Source organism: Mesoplodon mirus (genome assembly GCF_964341445.2).
Source record: "Mesoplodon mirus genome assembly, chromosome: 20".
Taxonomy (NCBI): Eukaryota; Metazoa; Chordata; class Mammalia; order Artiodactyla; family Ziphiidae; genus Mesoplodon; species Mesoplodon mirus.
Genome location: NC_138996.1, coordinates 20,442,598 through 20,461,534, shown reverse-complemented (window position 1 = coordinate 20,461,534; position 18,937 = coordinate 20,442,598). Strand labels below are relative to the sequence as shown.

The 18,937-nt window shown below is 42.0% G+C and overlaps 1 protein-coding gene across 7 annotated transcripts in view; it reads left to right on the top strand.

The window, feature by feature from the left end:
- DLC1 (DLC1 Rho GTPase activating protein) overlaps positions 1-14,164 on the top strand; it is a 412,196-nt gene extending 398,032 nt beyond the window's left edge. For all 7 annotated transcript variants that reach the window (XM_082608637.1, XM_082608638.1, XM_082608636.1 and 4 more), the window contains 9 exons: positions 358-534; positions 2,969-3,128; positions 3,237-3,435; positions 5,126-5,339; positions 6,919-7,033; positions 8,659-8,877; positions 9,679-9,896; positions 10,626-10,799; positions 11,590-14,164. In XM_082608637.1, coding sequence (XP_082464763.1) covers positions 358-534; positions 2,969-3,128; positions 3,237-3,435; positions 5,126-5,339; positions 6,919-7,033; positions 8,659-8,877; positions 9,679-9,896; positions 10,626-10,799; positions 11,590-11,710 — 1,597 coding nt within the window. In that variant the 3' untranslated portion in view covers positions 11,711-14,164. The remainder of the gene's footprint in view (positions 1-357; positions 535-2,968; positions 3,129-3,236; positions 3,436-5,125; positions 5,340-6,918; positions 7,034-8,658; positions 8,878-9,678; positions 9,897-10,625; positions 10,800-11,589) is intronic.
- The last annotated feature ends 4,773 nt before the right edge of the window (positions 14,165-18,937 follow it).

The following is an 18,937-nucleotide window of genomic DNA, read 5'->3' as shown; positions in this document are numbered from 1 at the left end:
CCGGCATTCACAGCGGGGAAATCCTACCACCCTAAAAGAGTGAACACTGTTCAGTGGGTACCAGAGCCTCAGTTTGGGAAGATGAATGAAGTAAGTTCTGTGGATGGATGGTACGGATGGTTGTACAACACTGTGGGTGTACTTAATACTTAATGTATTTAACTGTGCTCTAAAAGTGGTTGACAGTAAATTTTATGTTATATATATTTTACCACAGGGGGGAAAAAAAAGACTGGAATGGAAGTTGAGTCTTCTCAGTTCCTAATATAAGAGGCCAGTGAGCGGCCCACTGCTGACTCTGCATTGACCCATTAAAAAGCTTTCATACTCACTCACATTCCCCGCCTTCTCTCGCAGGCACAGGCTGAGATGGCACAGTTTCCAGAGCTCTCATCGGCCCAGCTTAAACTCTGTATCGCTGCAGATTAACTGCCAGTCTGTGGCCCAGATGAACCTGCTGCAGAAATACTCCCTCCTGAAGTTAACCGCCCTGCTGGAGAAATACACGCCTTCTAATAAGCATGGTTTTAGCTGGTAAGGGTTCAAACTGTCCAGTGAAAATGTTCTCAACCAATGCTGTCCCAACACTGAGGATAGGACAGTTGCATCCTGTATCTTTAGTCCATCATCCTAATGCAGTCAGTTTCTGCATTCTTGAGGCTACATTTGACACTGCTTAAGCCAATACAGCTTTAGGGAATTTCCATCAGGGTTGGTTGAGTTTTCAGTGCTCTGAGTAGCAAATCGCCAGTCGATGGGATGAGAATGCTCTACTGTTCCAGCTCATCGCCCAGGCGCTTCCTTCCCAGTGGTGGGAATAGCCCACCACAGGCAGATACACGTACAGGATCAGATCATAATTTGGAAGGAGGGGAAGAAAACTGTTTAGACCATAAGGTGTTATGAGACCAACTTTGAAATGCTTCATGTACAGTACCTGGTTTTGTACCCCTCTTTGTGCACATTTTGAGAAATCATTTTTGATGTGTTTGCAGCATCACAAAAATCTACCTGAGCTAAAGAGTTTAGTTTTGTTTTTTCCAACAGACTCTTAAGCAGTGGATAATCATTTTAAGGAATTCACCACTCTAAGATATCATAGACTAACATAATATACGAAGATAAAATTTATTGAGCTGTCCATACTTTCAAAAGTATGGCCCTTGGTGTGTATAGTGTGAGATGTAGACTGTCGGGCTGGATGGGTCATGGATAGGACCCATTATGTGCATATTTTAATTTTTCTACTGAGTGCAAAGCAGAGAAATGTCTCTACATTGACATCCCAGCGCATTTTGCAGTGTCAGTTGGGTATCCTTAAGTCTTTTCACCAGTCTAAGTGTTCATTATCCAGTTGCACAGTTACCGCTCTTTATAAAAATGGAGAAGTGGCCCAATTCATGAGTAGCGCTCGGTAGCAAGCCGGAGAGTCAGCGGAGCAATGTAACCCTTCTCTCTCCAGCTCCGCCCCTCCTTGGGACTCATAGTGAGGTTAACTTCAGCATCAAAGCATCTCCTGTTCAAAGGCTGTTATTATGTGAGCCCTGCTAAATACAGAAGTTGTTTGTTCTGAATGACAGAAATAAGTATTGACTGGTTTATCCCCACATGCTTCAGATTCTCGGTGGAGATCGTAATGTGTTCCTTGCACATTCCGCCACTGGGCTTTTCTCCCCCGACAAAGCGAGTATTATGCACACTTATAGCCGTGATACCATATACTTAACTGTATGGAAACACACATTTGGCTGTGTGCTTCAGTTTTACCTTTCCTTGAGCTATAAACAGTAACACGCCTTGGCTGTGGGGTAAGCACTCAAAAGTCAAGGCAGTCTGCCTTGCGCCGTGTTCCTCTGTGCTTCGAGTCAGGGTTTCCCGGCTGGCTATTTAAAACTGCATACTTTACGTTCTCATTTCTGGGTTGCCCCCACCAGCACCACCTCAAGAATCTGAAAGTCCATAATACCTCCTGGGTTCTGGTCAGTTTTTCCAGTGAGTCCAAACCAAATGTTAAAGCCTCGCATTGTGGGATCCACGGAGTGAGGAGAAATTCTACACAAAGTTCTTTTCCTGTTCGGCCTTGCCCTTTCTTGTCCCATTTAGAGAGGTCATTTGTAGAGCTGAAATTTCTGCTTGACAGCATTAAATGCATGACATGGGTTTCCTGCTGCTGCATATACTGCTCCGGCTGGACCTGGTGTCAGGACTCCAGGGAGCCTGGCGAAGGCTCACAAAACCCTCATTGTTCTTCTCCGTCTTCCTTTAGAAAGCTAAAGATGTTATATTCTCCGGGGTCATCAGCAGGAGAATTTATTTTGACTTCGGGTCATTAGCTTGGCCCCCACTGTTGAGCTCTGGAGTTGGTTCTCATTATGTCAGACCAGCATCATGCATCTGCTGTTTTCTCGTCCTGATCTTTTTTTATCCTAAATACTTTTGATCTCATCAAGAACCTAGAAATGATTCTTGTCCATTTTCAGGACAAACAGGAACTTGTTTTTCAACTCCGTCCTGAAGCTCCTACTTAGGGGCTTGATTGTTCTTTTCTCCTTCTGTTCCTTTCTGTGCCGCCGTTTTGTAAGGAAGCCCATCACCTCCCTTAGGAACACAGACCCAGTTCTCAGAGTTACCAGTGGAAGGAGAATCCCCAGCTGAGGGGCTGTTACTGGGCCTCACAGCCCCAACCCTTAGAGGATGTAGAACATCACTGTCCAATGGAACTCTCTGTGGTGGTAGAAATGTTCTATATTTGCACAGTCCAGTAGGTAACCACCAGCCCCAAATGGCTAGTGAGTGCTTAAAATGTGGCTGATACAACTGAGGAACTGAATTTGTAGTTCTGTTTGATTTAAATTTAAATAGCCGCCTTATTAGCACAGATCTAGAGCCCACAGGGTTTAACTGCACAGATGGACAAAAACATAGACAAGTAAACATATCCCTCCAACCCCCAATATTTTTTCAATAGGGCTGTGCCCAAGTTCATGAAAAGGATCAAGGTTCCAGACTACAAGGACCGACATGTATTCGGGGTCCCTCTGACGGTCAACGTGCAGCGCACAGGACAGCCCCTCCCCCAGAGCATTCAGCAGGCCATGCGCTACCTCCGCAACCATTGTCTGGATCAGGTGAGAGCCGCTGCCTGCAGGTCCCGCTTAATCATGGGAGTCCAGATGCATGCATCTTCTTCTAGTTTTGCAGTGAAAAAACGCTTAATGTTTTTTTTTTTCCAATAGGTTGGACTCTTCAGAAAATCGGGTGTCAAATCCCGGATTCAGGCTCTGCGCCAGATGAATGAAAGCGCCGTTGATTGTGTCAACTATGAGGGGCAGTCTGCTTATGATGTGGCAGACATGTTGAAGCAGTATTTTCGAGATCTTCCTGAGCCACTAATGACGAACAAACTCTCGGAAACCTTTCTGCAGATCTACCAATGTAAGTGTTCTTTGACCTTGACATTGTTGGCAGTGGGGAAAAGTGGGGTCAGCTGAAACCTGTAGCTCCTTTGATGTCATTCTCTTGGACCCACATGATGATCTCTTAGAAATACGTCATCGATTTCTTTCTTCCTTGCCTTCTTGTTTGTGGAGCCGGTTTCTGTGTACCTGTTGAATAATGCAAAAATAAATTTCCCTCTCATCATTCTCTAATTACCGAAGCAACTGTGCATTTTTACATTCTGATCCAGGAGCTCGTTTTTTCCATTCGTTTCCAGAACAGTGTTATCTAAGATACTGAAAAGAGCAGATTCCGAGATCTCTCTCTCTCTGCCTTGTCTGTAGGCATTGCAGTTGCTTCACATTTCTCTAGCAGGGCCTATTGTGTTTAAAGTTTCACAGGTGTCTGTGTGTTTTATCTTGCTGTAAAACGAATAAATAATCTTTTTCTGCTATTCATCTCAGCTTCTACCAGAAATACTTGGGAAAACAATACCCATGCCCATCTCACTTTTAAGCAGAGCTTAAAGCAAACAGTGGTCTGAATTAATGATCAAGATCAGGATTATAGCTTTTACAGCCTTGTGTTTTTCTGGGCTCAGTGTGGTATTACAGCAATGTAATTTAAAAGCAGCTTCTCTCAGTGCTTGAATTGTCTTTAGAACTGGCACGTGGGACTTTATTTTATGAGAAATGGAGTTGGTCTGGATTACTTCATTATTTGTTTCGTCCTTTCAGATTTTATGAAAACACAGGTCACATTTCCCCCACCAAGGTATTTGTTATGTATTGTAACCATGGAGCTGTTTAATCAGTTCGTCCTATGGAGCTGCATTTGAGTGACTTCAGTTTTCCACCACATGCCTTTTAAAAGAAAAATTTGCCTAGTAAAGGAGACCTGAAAGTTGTGTTCCACATTTTCTACGTGTATTATTTTATTTATTTATATATAATACATTATAATTGTATTATACATATATATTATATAATGTTATAATACATTACATTATGTTGTTATATTATTTATATTATATATTTTTTATGGGTTTATTTCTCAAGCGTGTATTTTTATAGTAGCCTCTCAGTAGGGCTTTCTAAAACTTAAAGAAATTACTAGCTAAACATATCTGTTGTTTAAATGGAATATTATAGCAGCTTCCTTTCCCCATTTAAAGAATGAGCAGATCAGTTGAAATTAGGAGAGTCCGCTGAGATGCTGAACATTTTGTAGTCAAGGTGAAGAAATCTCGGTTCTCATCCTCTTGTATGTCTTTGATAAGATTTCTCATTGAAACTAAACAAAAGTATAGCCTATAATGTTCAGTAATTAAGAATGGTAAACTAGGAGTTTCAAAAAAGTACTTAGAAAAGAAAGAACCGTAAAGAACTGTAAAGTAAAAGAAAAGAGCAGGCATCATCTGGAGCTGCACTCTGAGGTGGATTCACGAGTATGTTGGCATTGTGGGTTTTTAAAAAATGTAACTCCTCCACAGGCAGGAAGTACTTGAGGGTAGTGACGCTGGTGGCCATCCCTAATTCCTTCCGTATTAACCTCAAGTACCCTTTTTGCAAGTGCTTGTTCAGTGCTGGGCTGAGGTCTTTGATGCCGCTATTTGCTTTGGGACGTTTCCTTGCGAACGTACATGGAAAATCACTGGGTTGATGGGGTAAATGCGGGTGTCGTGCAGATGTGCCCAAGGACCAGCGCCTCCAGGCAATCAAGGCCGCGATCATGCTCCTGCCTGACGAGAACAGGGAGGTCCTGCAGACCCTCCTCTACTTCCTGAGCGATGTCACAGCAGCCGTGAAGGAGAACCAGATGACTCCCACCAACTTGGCCGTGTGCTTGGCGCCTTCCCTCTTCCACCTCAACACCCTCAAGAGAGAGAATTCCTCTCCAAGGTACGGACGGGTCCAGTGAGCTGCACACGTGCATGGTGAGACGCGCACGTGTGATGGTGAGACGCGCACGTGCACGGTGAGACACACACGCGCATGCTCCGTTCTTTAGACAGAAGACGCCTCCCTTTCCTTGTAGGGCTGTCCCTGTGTTTTTGTTGGATTCATACCTGCATCCAGCAAAAAGGAGTTTGACCTCCTTCCTTCACAGCCCACGTTCCTCCCTTGTGCTGCTTCCATTCTTTCTTCTTGGCCCTGGGGGTGTGACTTCCTAGACAATCTAGTTTCAACCAGGTTTTGAGAGAGATGTGCATTACTGCTTTGCGGTGGCAGGTGTTTCCCCTGATCCTCCCCCCAGTGCTCTCTGTAACATTGTCATCATACTTTCTGCCGGCAAACAGACAAGAGAGTTTACAGACCTCAAAAACTGGATGGAGGACGAGAGCCCTGCTGCCTGGGCTTCTGCATAAATAAAACCAAGCTGCCTTGGCTTCTTCAGTAGAACCAAGCTGCCAGCCTGTGTGGGAAAGTTGAAAGGAGCTGGATCTGAAATGACTAAGGATGACATTAAGCCTCAAAGTTAAGACTCAGCTGAACCAGTTGTTGCAAAGTTTCTCCTTAGATGTAGACAAGATGGAAGTGACTGTGGAAGTCGAGGAATCTGGAACATAACAAAGGCTCTTTTGCTCAGCACTTATTCTGTCCCCAGCATGGGGCTACACCCTGGACATTGATTATCTTCTTTAATCCTCATAACAATCGTAGGAGGTGAAGCTCCTGTTAGTATCTATTTTACACATGAGGCAAGACTGCAGGGCAGGTCACTTAAGTAAGTATTGAATAACTTGCCTATGCTGATAGGAAAAAATGGCAGAACCAGTTGGATCATCTTACTTATATGAATATTTCATATAAAGGCCTCATGGTGAAGGGTCACTAACCCCTTTCTACTAAATTCATCCTGCTGATCCTTTTCCCCAGCTGTAAAGGAACTTGACAAATATTTCTTAGCTGTAGGCATGAGGCCTGGTTGTGCTAGTGAAGTTAGCTTTGCTTCTGAAAGCCATACAATGCTTAATTAACTAGTTCTGTGTTTAATGGGATAGAGAGCTAGAGGTGAGCAAAAGAGAGAGATGAGATAAGATTAAGACAAAAGCTCTAGGAAACAATAGACTTTTCTCTCACTGACAGGAGGGGCTCCTGTTTATTTATACTGGAAAGAATGATCCTGTTTAGCCCCTTGACAAGTGCCTCCCACCCACCTACTCCTCAAAGCTGCCTTTCCTTCCTGCCACCCCACAGGGTACAGACCTTACAAGCTGCCCTGTTTAAATAGGAACCTATTTAACGTGATGGTTGTAAATAACCTAGATTTCATTGGAGACAGTCTCTTCCATGTTTTCTGTGCATCGTTGATACAACTGAGACATTCTAGTGACCAAAGTAAAGCTCTCCTTTAACCACTTAATGACAAATAGCCTCCAGTGAAAGTCTTTTTCTCTCCTTTAGGTTTCCTCGAATAACACATTGATTAAAAATATATAAATACTTGAATCTTTCCCTTCCCTTATTTCTGTCCTAGGGTAATGCAAAGGAAACAAAGCTTGGGCAAACCAGATCAGAAAGATTTGAATGAAAATCTTGCTGCCACTCAAGGGCTAGCCCATATGGTTGCTGAGTGCAAGAAGCTTTTCCAGGTAAGGAGGTGGAAAGTTTTGTTATTTGTCAAGGATGATGTAAATGAGGACAAAATCTTGGGCACCATGTACTCGTTCACGTCTTGTTTTTTTTTTTTTTTTTTTTTTTTGGCCGCACTGTGCGGCGTGCGGAATCTTAGTTCCCCAACCAGGGACTGAACCTGTGCCACCTGCATTGAGACAGCGGAGTCTTAACCACTGGACTGCTAGGGAAGTCCCAACTTGTTCACATCTTGACCAAAAGGTCTTTTCCAGAGCTGAAGATTATATATGTAGTCTGAGAATGTCTTATTTATATATTTTATAATGTATAAGCTCATTAGAGTTAATATGTTAATGAAATTGCCTATTTCCATACCCCTTTACTTAGAAAGCAGAAGTAACAAATTATCTGAAATAAATTCTGTATCTGAGGTGCAGCTGCTATGGAAAACAATATGGCCATTCCTTAAAAAATTAAAAATAGAACTACCTTAGGATCCAGCAATTCCATTCCTGGGTATATTCAAAGAAAACAAAAGCACTAATTCAAAAAGATACATGCACCCCAATGGTCATAGCATTATTTACAGTAGCCAATGGAAGCAACCTAGGTGTCCATCAACAGATGAATGGATAAAGAAGATGTGGTGGGGAGGGGGTGTGTGTGTATAAAATGAAATACTACTCAGCCACTAAAATAAAAGAATGAGGGGCTTCCCTGGTGGCGCAGTGGTTGAGAGTCCGCCTGCTGATGCAGGGGATGCGGTTTGTGCCCCGGTCCGGGAAGATCCCACATGCCGTGGAGCGGCTGGGCCCGTGAGCCATGGCCACTGAGCCTGCGCGTCTGGAGCCTGTGCTCCGCAACGGGAGAGGCCACAACAGTGAGAGGTCCGCGTACCACAAAAATAAATAAATAAATAAACAAATTTTTTAAAATTAAAAAAAAAATAAATAAAAGAATGAAATTTTGAATTTTACCATTTACAACAATAGGGATGGACCTGGAGGGTATTATGCTTAGTGAAATAAGTCAGGCAGGGGAAAACAAGGACTGTATGTTATTGCATACATGTGGAATCTAAAAAAATTAGACAAAGAATGAATATAACAAAACAGAAACAGACTCACAGGAATAGAGAACAAACTAGTGGCTTGAAAGGTAAGAGGGGTGTGGGGGCAAGGGGATTAAGAGGTACAAACTACTGTGTATAAAATAAATAAGCGACAGGATATATTGTACAGCATAGGGAATATAGCCCATATTTTACAATAACTTTAAATGGAGCATAATCTATAAAGTTTTTGGATCACTATATTGTACAATTGAAACTATTGTAATGTTGTAAATCAACTAACTGTACTTCAATTAAAAAAAATCTGTCTTCGTCAATGTACACCCTATTTTAATCACTTACTCTCCTACTGTACCTTTCTAAAGAAGAGGACCTCACACAAAAATAAGCTTTCTAGGTACCTTTATGAAGGTGATCTGCTTGCATCCTCACGGTACCACGTGAGGTCGGCAGGGACACTCCTCCATCTGTCGGAAGCAGGGGGACTGGACTGCTTGCACTGCCTTGAGGATCTTGCCGCTTCCTCTGATGGGCAACAAACCTCCTTTATGTCTCTCGTGTCCCTCCCAGGTTCCTGAGGAAATGAGCCGATGTCGAAATTCCTACACCGAACAAGAGCTGAAGCCGCTTACCCTAGAAGCATTAGGACGCCTTTGTAATGATGAGTCAGCCAACTACCAACACTTCCTCCAGGACTGTGTGGACAGCCTGTTTAAAGAGGTCAAAGAGAAATTCAAAGGCTGGGTCAGCTACTCTACATCTGAGCAGGCTGAGCTATCCTATAAGAAGGTATGTCGTCTCCCTGTTGTCAGCCATTTGAATTCTAGTGGTCAGGACTTGGGTTCATCAGAGACGAGATACCCTTTTGCCAACACAGTTCTCCTTGGGGATCTGTCACCCATTCCCTTCCTTATAGAGCCTAGGCAGCCAGGTGATTCACATCCCCCAGGTAAGAGTGGAAACCAGTTCAGTAAGGAATAGTACTCATTGAACACGTGTCAGGGGAATCAAAATATCTAATGAAATCCTTTGGTTCCACAGAAACACACTAGAATTCCCTGGAATGTTTTACTAATGGTATTGGGCCTTTGGGCATTTGTGATGTGCTTAGGTATTTCCATCATTTGATTGAAATCCCCTTGGGCTCTCTTCTGTTCTCAGTCACTCTTCTCTTGGCCCTTTAATGAGCAGGGAGTGCTGGGTGGGTGGGTGGTTAACTTGAAAGCCCCTTAAGGGCAGAGGCATCCTGCATTGCTTTGCATGATAGGTGCATGGAGGTATTTGTTGATTTGTCTCTACCACCTTGAGTAGAAACAATGAGAGCAGTCGGATGCCATGCAGGCTTGGGAGTGCAGATAAATCTTAGTTTTATTACATTGACCCTAATATGGGTCCCAGGAAAACAGATAGAACCGGAGGTGACGCCAGCAGTACTGTTTGCTTTCTGGCCTGATCTTGAATGTACTTGCGTTCAGCAGCCTATTAAAGCCAGAGGTAAACATTAGGACCACGTACCCAGCTAGTAGTTTGCCTTCAGAGTCTAGGTGTGTGGGAATTGTCCCAGCACTGAAAAGTACATCCTCTTTTCAGGTGAGTGAAGGACCACCTCTAAGGCTTTGGAGGGCAACCATTGAAGTCCCTGCATCGCCTGAGGAAATCTTAAAGCGCCTACTTAAAGAGCAGCACCTCTGGGACGTAGACTTGTTGGATTCAAAAGTGATTGAGATCCTGGACAGCCAAACTGAAATTTACCAGTATGTCCAAAACAGCATGGCACCCCATCCTGCTCGGGACTACGTCGTTCTGAGGTGAGCTTCCGGACTGATTATTGCGGCCAGGATGAGCCTCTGTGGCGCTGAATGTTACAAGACGTTAACATTATTTAAAATAGAACGTTTGCTTCCAGAAAAGCGTTGACCCCTTCCAAATACGAAAACTATATCATCATTTATTCCAACAGTGTGTCCATCCCTGAAAATGGTTTGAACTCTTTTGGAATCGAGCTCAGAAAGAGAGGCACATTCCATTGAACGTATTCAGGGGTAGCTGATTTTTGCCCCCTTTAGGATAGATTTTCTCGTTAGAAACAGCTAGTGAATGCATAAGCCAGGAAATAACATTTGGGTCCCAAGTGAGCTGTGGTTAAAGCTGATTCATATGTGATTCATAAATTCTCTGAAGATATTATTGAAAGAAGAATTCCAAAAATCTTTGAGGAAATGTCACATCATTAGTCCAGAACTTCTCCAACAGACTAACATTTGGATGTCCATGTTCTAATACATTTGTGAAATATAAAAAGGGTTTTCAGACCCACTTCAGATTGGTTCTCTTTCCAAGAACTGACTGTGTGAGCTTAAATACCACTGCAGAAGGGGCTCTGTTGAAGTGAGTCATTCAGGAGTCCTTGCACAAGGATGGATGCATGGCATGGCCCCCATCCTGCCCTTCAGCTGCCTCCTCTAAGAGTGAGGCCCCGTTTTAAACTCGACGTCCAGGAAACTCCATTTTTTTCCCCTCTCGTTTTGTCCCTACAGAACGTGGAGGACTAATTTACCCAAGGGAGCTTGTGCCCTTTTACTCACCTCCGTGGATCACGACCGGGCCCCTGTGGTGGGAGTGAGGGTCAATGTGCTCCTGGCCAGGTATCTAATCGAACCCTGCGGGTCAGGGAAATCCAAACTCACCTACATGTGCAGAGCTGACTTAAGGTATGTTCTGATGCTGATTTTTTTTTTTTTTTGACGTCTTGAGTGAGGGGCATATAGAAGATTCAGACTTCTTGTCTGATGCAAAAAATGTCTAAAATGAATACATTCTTGTATCTTGGATGCTCTGTGAAGAGCGGTGCTTATAAAGTAACTCCTTCATGTTTCTTGGTCTTCCGGGTACCACTTACTAATTTCCACCCCTTAGAGAATATGGTACTAAAGCAATGTGGATGTGGTGGTTCTGCCATGAACTTAAAGCCACAGGAAATGAGAGTTTGAATTAGCAACCAGATGTTTCTCATTGTATATTCAAAGAGGTTTGAATAATGGGACATGCCCTTTTAGTAATTAATTAGACCTATACTTTGCGCCATAGATCAGTGCGCATTCTTATCAGAAAGTGAACGAAATGCAGCAATACCAACAAGCAAAAAACAAGCCTCTAAAAACTTTCCAAAGTGGCTCTCCTGTTAAATAAATCCTCATCTGAAGTCTTTACAGCTCCGTACTGCAAGTATCTGTATGGTCTGTTTTTGTTCTGTATATGCCAGAGCTTTCTTTCCTGAACAGTTTCACTCAGTATCTGCACTCAATATGTTGTTCCTTGAGAAACTTCTGTTTCCAAAAGTGTAATGGAGGTGCCAGCAGATTACTTTGGAATAATAAGAGGGATCTTTACTCGCACATTTTGCTGATCAAGAAATAGAAGTATATACAGAACTCCCTTCAGCTGATTCAGGGTTTTCCAACTCGAATAATTTATTTGCGTTTCCTTTTCTGTCTGTCGTAGGGGCCACATGCCAGAGTGGTACACGAAATCTTTTGGACATTTGTGTGCAGCTGAAGTTGTAAAGATCCGAGACTCCTTCAGTAATCAGAACACTGAAACCAAAGACACCAAATCTAGGTGATTCCCGAAGCATGTCCATTATCTGGGCCTTTGTTTCTAGAACCCTTGCCAGTCCTTGGAAGATTGGGTTCAGTGTCTGATCCTGAAACAAAACTACAAGTTGGAGTGTGGGAATTGACTATAGTGATTTGATACATTTTTAAAGCTGCTTTCTATTTGTTTAAGGTCTGTATTATGGACCTTGACTGGAATATATGACTGTGCAAAAAAAAAAAAAAAAAAAATTCCTATTCGAATTGCTTCTGAGAAGCAAAACTATAAATACATTAGGGAAGATAATGAAGAGACGTCATTCTCTCGCAATGTCGGTGTCTGTGTACGTGTACCTATGTCATTTTCTTTGCAGTGTGTGGAGGGACTGGTGTATCCACTGGAATAGTTGGTCCTCTTTGACATATTTTCTCGCTGAGAAGAGCAAAGAAAGGTTTGCACAGAGAGGTGTGTGTACGTGTGTTTGTTGCTGGTCGAATGGCATAGATGTGTAAGTTGGGCTACAGTGTCTGGCACACTGAGACACCTCCAAGAAGGATCTTGATGCATCAGGTTCAGTTTAACCTGGAATATCTGACTCCCCATGGAATTATCCAGAAAGTGAACCGATTTATTTTGGGGTGTCAGACAACCCACGCTTGTCTGGTTTTTTTTTTCCTGAGTTAGTAAACATTTTCCTTCTCCACCAACCTCTTCTTTACCTTAAAAGTGACTGTAATAAATTTACTTGGATAGCCCATTTTAAACACAGTCTGTCTCTAGACCTGATTGCAGATAGCAAAGTTGTTTTTATCCAGTACAGGTGAATTCAGGGATGGAAATTCCCCCTTGCTAGCTCCAAAGCACAGTTTTGTTTTTTGGTTTTTAAGTTGAGATGTGAAAACTGAGCGCTCTTAACATCTACTCCTGAATCAAATATCAACATCTTTTACGTGTCCTCAAATTCTTTGCACTTCCATGTTAGGAGAAACTCTTTAAGGCGCTATGTATGGGAACACAGGAAACTGTGTCCCAAGAAAATCCTTGTAAATTTAACCCAACCACAAAAGTTACTTGTTGTTATGGTTATTAACAGCATTTTTGAAAGCTGCATATGTTAATTGGATTTGTCCTTATCAGCAAATAGCGTTTTTTTTTTTATTTTGTTTTTCCTACATTTCTTTTTCTTCTCCTTTATGAAGCCCCTGGAAATATATTTTAGTAGTAATGGAAAGTAGTAATCACAGTAAAAAACAAACCAACCATCAAAAACACACTAGTGCAGGGCTTTGGAAGGGTGGTCTTTATACAGGTTTTACTGTAACGGTAAAGGTTGGCTCAAAAGACAGTATTAGTGAATTTATTTTATATGGATCAAAAGTGAATAATGTATGAATGAGAGTTGTAAGAAGGACTTTTATTTTGTTATAATTTAGTTACCATTGTCAGTGTTATTTCAAAGGTTCTTTGAAGAATTAGGGGGCAGGGGACAGATCAGAGTTTAATTTGAGTATTTTGGATATTAGCGTGCCTCATGAAGATATACTTGTATATTCAACTTTAATGGCTTTGAGATTTGTAAGATTATATGTTGTATATACCATTCTATTAAGAAACATGTACGCCTACCTGTCCACTGTGCTTTCCAACACAGATAAAGCATGATAAAGATTATTATTTAAAATATACTTGTATTTATACCTCAGATATTCTTTTGGATTTTGTACCTCAAGGCTTTTTTGGTTTTTTTTTTTTCGTTTGTTTTTTGCTAATGTAAATACACTTTACATGAATACAGTCTAAGTGAAAAAAAGTAAATAAGAGGTTTATAACTTGCTCTATATCTGTACAGAATATAATCAATAAGTGCACTATTAAATGTTTAAAGTAAGGGAAACGTCTGGCCTGCTTTCCACTGTATCACATCTCACTCCTACCCGTAAAACCACAGATGGCAAGGCATACCATCCTAGCATCAACTAAAATGAAAATACAGATTTGCTACAGGAAAAATCGGACTACAAATCATTCCAAGGCCAAACTGCAACTGAGCCACTCACTAACAAACAGGAAACCCTGGTGAAGGTTCAGGAAGCACAGAGATGCTCTCCAAACAAAGGTCTCGAGGAAACGATACTGAGAAAGTTACAAGAATAAGCAACAGCGACCGAAAGATGCTCATAAGCAAAGCCAAGGTCACCGATTCATTCCACAAAAGGTCTCTTTCCCACTGTTTGGCTTTCCTGTTGAAAGGATTCCTTACATATTTGACCAGAGGAGAATGTGAAGGATGTGAACATTTTGAAGAACTCTGCTTTAAGCCACCTAAAGTGATATTGCCACAACTTACTAATTGTGACTAATTGTCTAGGTTGTAAGCTCTCTGAGAGCAGGGCTCTTCTACACGTCTTTATAATCCCCTACAGCAGCTTTCAGTGTTTTGTACTTGTAGGCACCTAATAAATTTATTATTTGCCAAATGGAATTGATTGAATCAGCGTCTGTTATTTGAAAAGGAAGAGAATCTAGGATGCTCTCTGTCTTAAGCCCTCACTTTGGTTCATCAATGCCCATTTTGAGATGGCAGAGACTGGCACTTGTTAAACCTAGTGAAATCTTAAAGTTCAAAAACTGGCGAAGACGACATAGATATTCTACAGAGATGCTCTGGATTCTAAATTAGAGAGTTCTTTGTGCTGGAATTTCAACCAGTCTCATTCCTCCGATAGAATGTGATATGCATCTTACATTTGATTTTGACAAATACTCTGGACATAGTAAAGGAGAAAAACCAATCTCGATATAATTTTTTTAAAAGACACACACAGACCAAAACCTTTTTTATTTACTCTGCCTCCAGTCCTGGTTTCCTCAGAGCCATATAAAATGGAAGATCAAAATGTCTGAAATACCTAATAATTCAGTTGTTTGCACAGCTCTGGAGTCATGAGTTACGAATAGGCTACATGTGGTTACTAGGATGGAAGAGATGCTCTCACGGGCACCCAGGTAGATTCAGATTGCTTTTGTCACGACCCATTTTCCTATTTACCTCATTTAGTCAGTTATTCCAACACCTATTTATATTTAGCTCACACGGTGCTCAGGCCTGAAGATTCCAAAGCCCTGAAAATCTGCTCTCAGAGATACTAAGATAGAAATGATAACACCCCATAGCATCCTGCCTGCCAATTTACAGATGGCATAACTTGGAAGATTCTAACAAAATTAAATGGATTCTTAAGAGGGTTTGTTTTTTTTTTCTCCCCTCCCAGGGCTAAGGGAAACAGCTGAGATTTTGGGAAAGTAAAAACTGAGGAAAAACTAGGGAAGATAATCCAAATTGGCGCTTTTCCAACACCACTGGTTAGGGGTGTGTGTGTGTGTCCAGGGGGAAACAAAGGTAGTAGAGAGGTGTGTGGGATGTTATAGTTATGCTCACGGGTCTTTATGCCACTTTTGTCCACTTTTCACACGCTTAATCCTCACACACACCCCACAAAGCATAGGTATTATCCTTCTAAGGACTATGGCTATGACTTAGTGACGAATTAAGGTGCCTAGAGCCAGAAAGAGGAGCTGAAATTCCAGCTCAGTACCTCTACCCCAGACCGTCTCCCATCTGCCAATCTTTCTCTAATCCAGAGGCAAACTCACAGTAAGGGCCGATTCACTCGCGTCGCATCAGCATCAGAATCGGGAAGAATGCAAGGAAAAGGAAGATCCATAGCAAAATAACCACATTAGTCAAGGTTGCCAAGAAATTATTCTGTCACCCGATTACTGAGATGCTTAAGGAGAAATTAAGTAGGTCAAGATAAAGGTGAGGCAAAAGTTTTGTTTCAGGTTGAAAAAATTTGTAGTTCTGTTTGCAAATTGAATACGTGATTTGCAGTGTACCGAGACTCCAGGGATGCCTTCCTGTGAGGCATAGGACCTGCCCCTCCCCATCTGCAAGCGCAGAACGATCTGACGATCTGATGTGTGGTCAGATTGCAACCCACCCAACCCCTCTGAGCTTGCATTGCTTCATGGATACAAGGGGCATAACTACTTACAGGCTTCTTAATCTGCAGCCCAGGACCAGAAGCCCGGTCCCGTGACTTTCTGCAATTCGTCATGATGCCCACCACAAAAGAATATCATGAAGTGCAACTGACATATTTGTGAAGGTGCTTTGAAAACCGAGAGCTATTGAAAGGTAAAGGAGGCTTCATGAAAGCAAAGTGGAAAGCAAAGTGGAATTTAGCCCAAATGCTTTTCCCCACCTGCCTGTTGAAGCATACATAAATGATTATAAAGCAGAAATCCTAAACAATGAGATCATGGCATGCATGTCATCTTGGTGTTCCATCAGGATGAAATTTGCCTAAGGAATTTAAATTCCATTTGCCTAAGGAATGCAAATTACAAAAAACCTCAAAGAGCCTGTGGCAGGGAAAGCTCAGGTAGGTCTGTGCAGTTGCAGTGAAATTGGGCCCATTCTTCAGGGAATGATCAGTTTTTTTCAGGCTGGGAGTTTGCTAAATCATGTTGGCAGCTGTAGCCCAAAGTAATTACCCTCTCTGTGTATACACAGTTCCCATTAGAGCAGCCGGTTTGCCTGTCTGGACCCAAGGCTGTGTTGACAACTGTAGTATAAACACCTCTTTGCAGAGATTTTTCATCTCATTAGACTTAAAAAAAAAAAAAAAATGAGGGCAAGAAATGTTCCTCATAGGGGATTTTCATTTCTTTCTCTTTTCCTATCAAGATACAAAGCACTGTGGAAAGCAAAAGCCTTACTCTTTTTATGACTCATCATCAGCCATGATTTGGTGATGTTGTTCCCATAAAAATAGTGATTTGTTCCCATAAAAATAGTCTGATTCCTAAGGAAGATGTTTTTAAAAGCTCTGTAGGTTACAGGTACTTGACAAATACAAACGTGTTTGGCTCACATCTGAGAGGACTTGCTGTTGAGCTACCATTTATTAAGCCTAATAATGTGCTAGGTACTGAAATATATGCTTTATTCAATTAATACTACATTTAAATCCTATAGCAGTCCTTTGAAGGAGAACTTATTAGCCTCATTTTATAAATGAAAAAGTTTAAAGAGTCAGGAATGCTTAAAGAAATAAAGTAGCTATATAGTATTTGCAAAGGGACTCAAGAAATTCTAGAACAGCACTGTATGACAGAACATTCTGCTCTAGGACATGCGGCTATTGTTGAGATGTGGCAAATGAGACTAAGGATCTGGATGTTTAATTCTATTTAATTTTTATTAAGTTAGATTTAAACAGTTCTAGGTAGCTAGTGGCTACTGGACTGGACAGTAAAATTTTTATTCCAAAGATCTGAGAATAATTCCAAGCAATCCAATTCTTCTCTCTCTCTTCCACCTATAATAATCCTCCAAGGAAGGAAGGAAGGAAGAGGAAAGAAATAAAGAAGAAAGAAAGGAGTGAGGGAGGAAAAGAGAGAAGAGAAGGGAAAGAAAAGAAAGAAAAAGAAAGGAAAGAAAGGAGGGAGGGGGGAGGAAGGAGGGAAGGAAAAAGAAATATGGTAAATATTTGTAAAAATCCATATTTCAGGTCAGATAATACCCACTCAACATTCCACCAGCCACAAGACTAAAATTGTGTCTCCCCGAGCCTGTGGCCAGCTCCTGCACTTCTCAAGCTTGAGTTGGATGATCTCTTTTCTTTGCTGCTAGAGTACTTGTACATCACCAAACCACAGACAATCCTGTAGCTGATCTGAAAGAACGTTCTGTGATTCAAAATATTCTCCTCGGCTTGCTGCAAGCCACAGCATACTCACAGATGCTGCGGTCCCAGCAACCACAGCGGTCTCTTCGTGGTTGGCTCCTGTCCCCTCGGTTTCCTTGTCGCTGGTGTGCAGGCCTTCTTGCAGGCTGGAGAGACCAGCTGCCCGGGGGCAGCTGTCAGAGCCCAAGGTATCCTTCACTGATAAGAGTTCTTGGTGAGGTGTCTGAACTTAAAAGTCAGTGGTAACGGCTCTAAGGTAAAGATACATCTTCCACGCGGGGTCCTAGCTTTTTGCTTCCAAGGACTCTTCACTATACTTCTTAACACCTTCCAGTCTTTTTCAAAGTTCTCCAATATTTGTGGTATTAAACAGTATAGCTTACTAAGAAGTAATGTGTTTTTTGGGCTTCCCTGGTGGCGCACTGGTTGAGAGTCCGCCTGCTGATGCAGGGGACACAGGTTCGTGCCCCAGTCTGGGAAGATCCCACATGCTGTGGAGCGGCTGGGCCCGTGAGCCATAGCCACTGAGCCTGCGCATCCGGAGCCTGTGCTCCGCAACGGGAGAGGCCACAACAGTGAGAGGCCTGCGTACCGCAAAAAAAAAAAAAAAAAGTAATGTGTTTTTTAAAATTTTCGATATAGATACATATTATTTAAAACTGCTAATCAAGTCTAGAGGCGTCTTAGAAATAAGTGCGTAATAACTTTTATTGGCACATGATTTGAGAGTTTTCTTAATGAAAAATAGCTTATGAAGGCTTTTAATCTGAAGACCGTCCAAAGGCCATAGACTCCTCCCAATCACCAGTCTGTAGCTGAGTGATGGTTCCTAGCCCTGATACTCAGATAATTAATCAAGGAAAAGGGGGATTTAATGTCATGCTCCAGAGAAACTAGTTTTCTTGACTTCCAAGGCTGGCCGATAGGATGTAGTTTTTTCAACAACAAACGTAAGGCAAGCTCTATTTTGTTGCAGTATTTTAAAATGTAAAAATATGAATAGATCATTAATATCATTCCAGGAAAGCAGGAAATGAAGAGGTCACACAGACTGTAAAGATTATTAAAGCAAGAAGAGATGTGAAGCCCCTGGGACCATGCAAAGTGTTGCAATATCTCAAAGAGCTAAAGAATATTTCACCCCATGACCCAGAATATTGAAAATGGGATATGTTTTCCTGCCACCATCCGGAAAGGAAAGAAGATAAATTTCCAGAAGCAAAGCAACCTGACTGGTAAGGCAGGATAAGCATACAGCTGTTGTTTGTTTTTAACCAACCTAATGCCGTAAACACTCTTGGGTCAGATTAATCTTCACCACAGGGTCACCCATGGACACCTCCAGTTGTCTGACCCTAAGAGGTCCAACAGGACCCTCCATGAACTCCCCCTTTTCAGCGACTCCAGGAGATAGTTCAGCCTGACATCAAAGGACCAGCGGCCATTTAAATTTCAGGATTGCAATTTTGGTGATTTTTGTGTGTGTGTGTGTGCCATTTCAT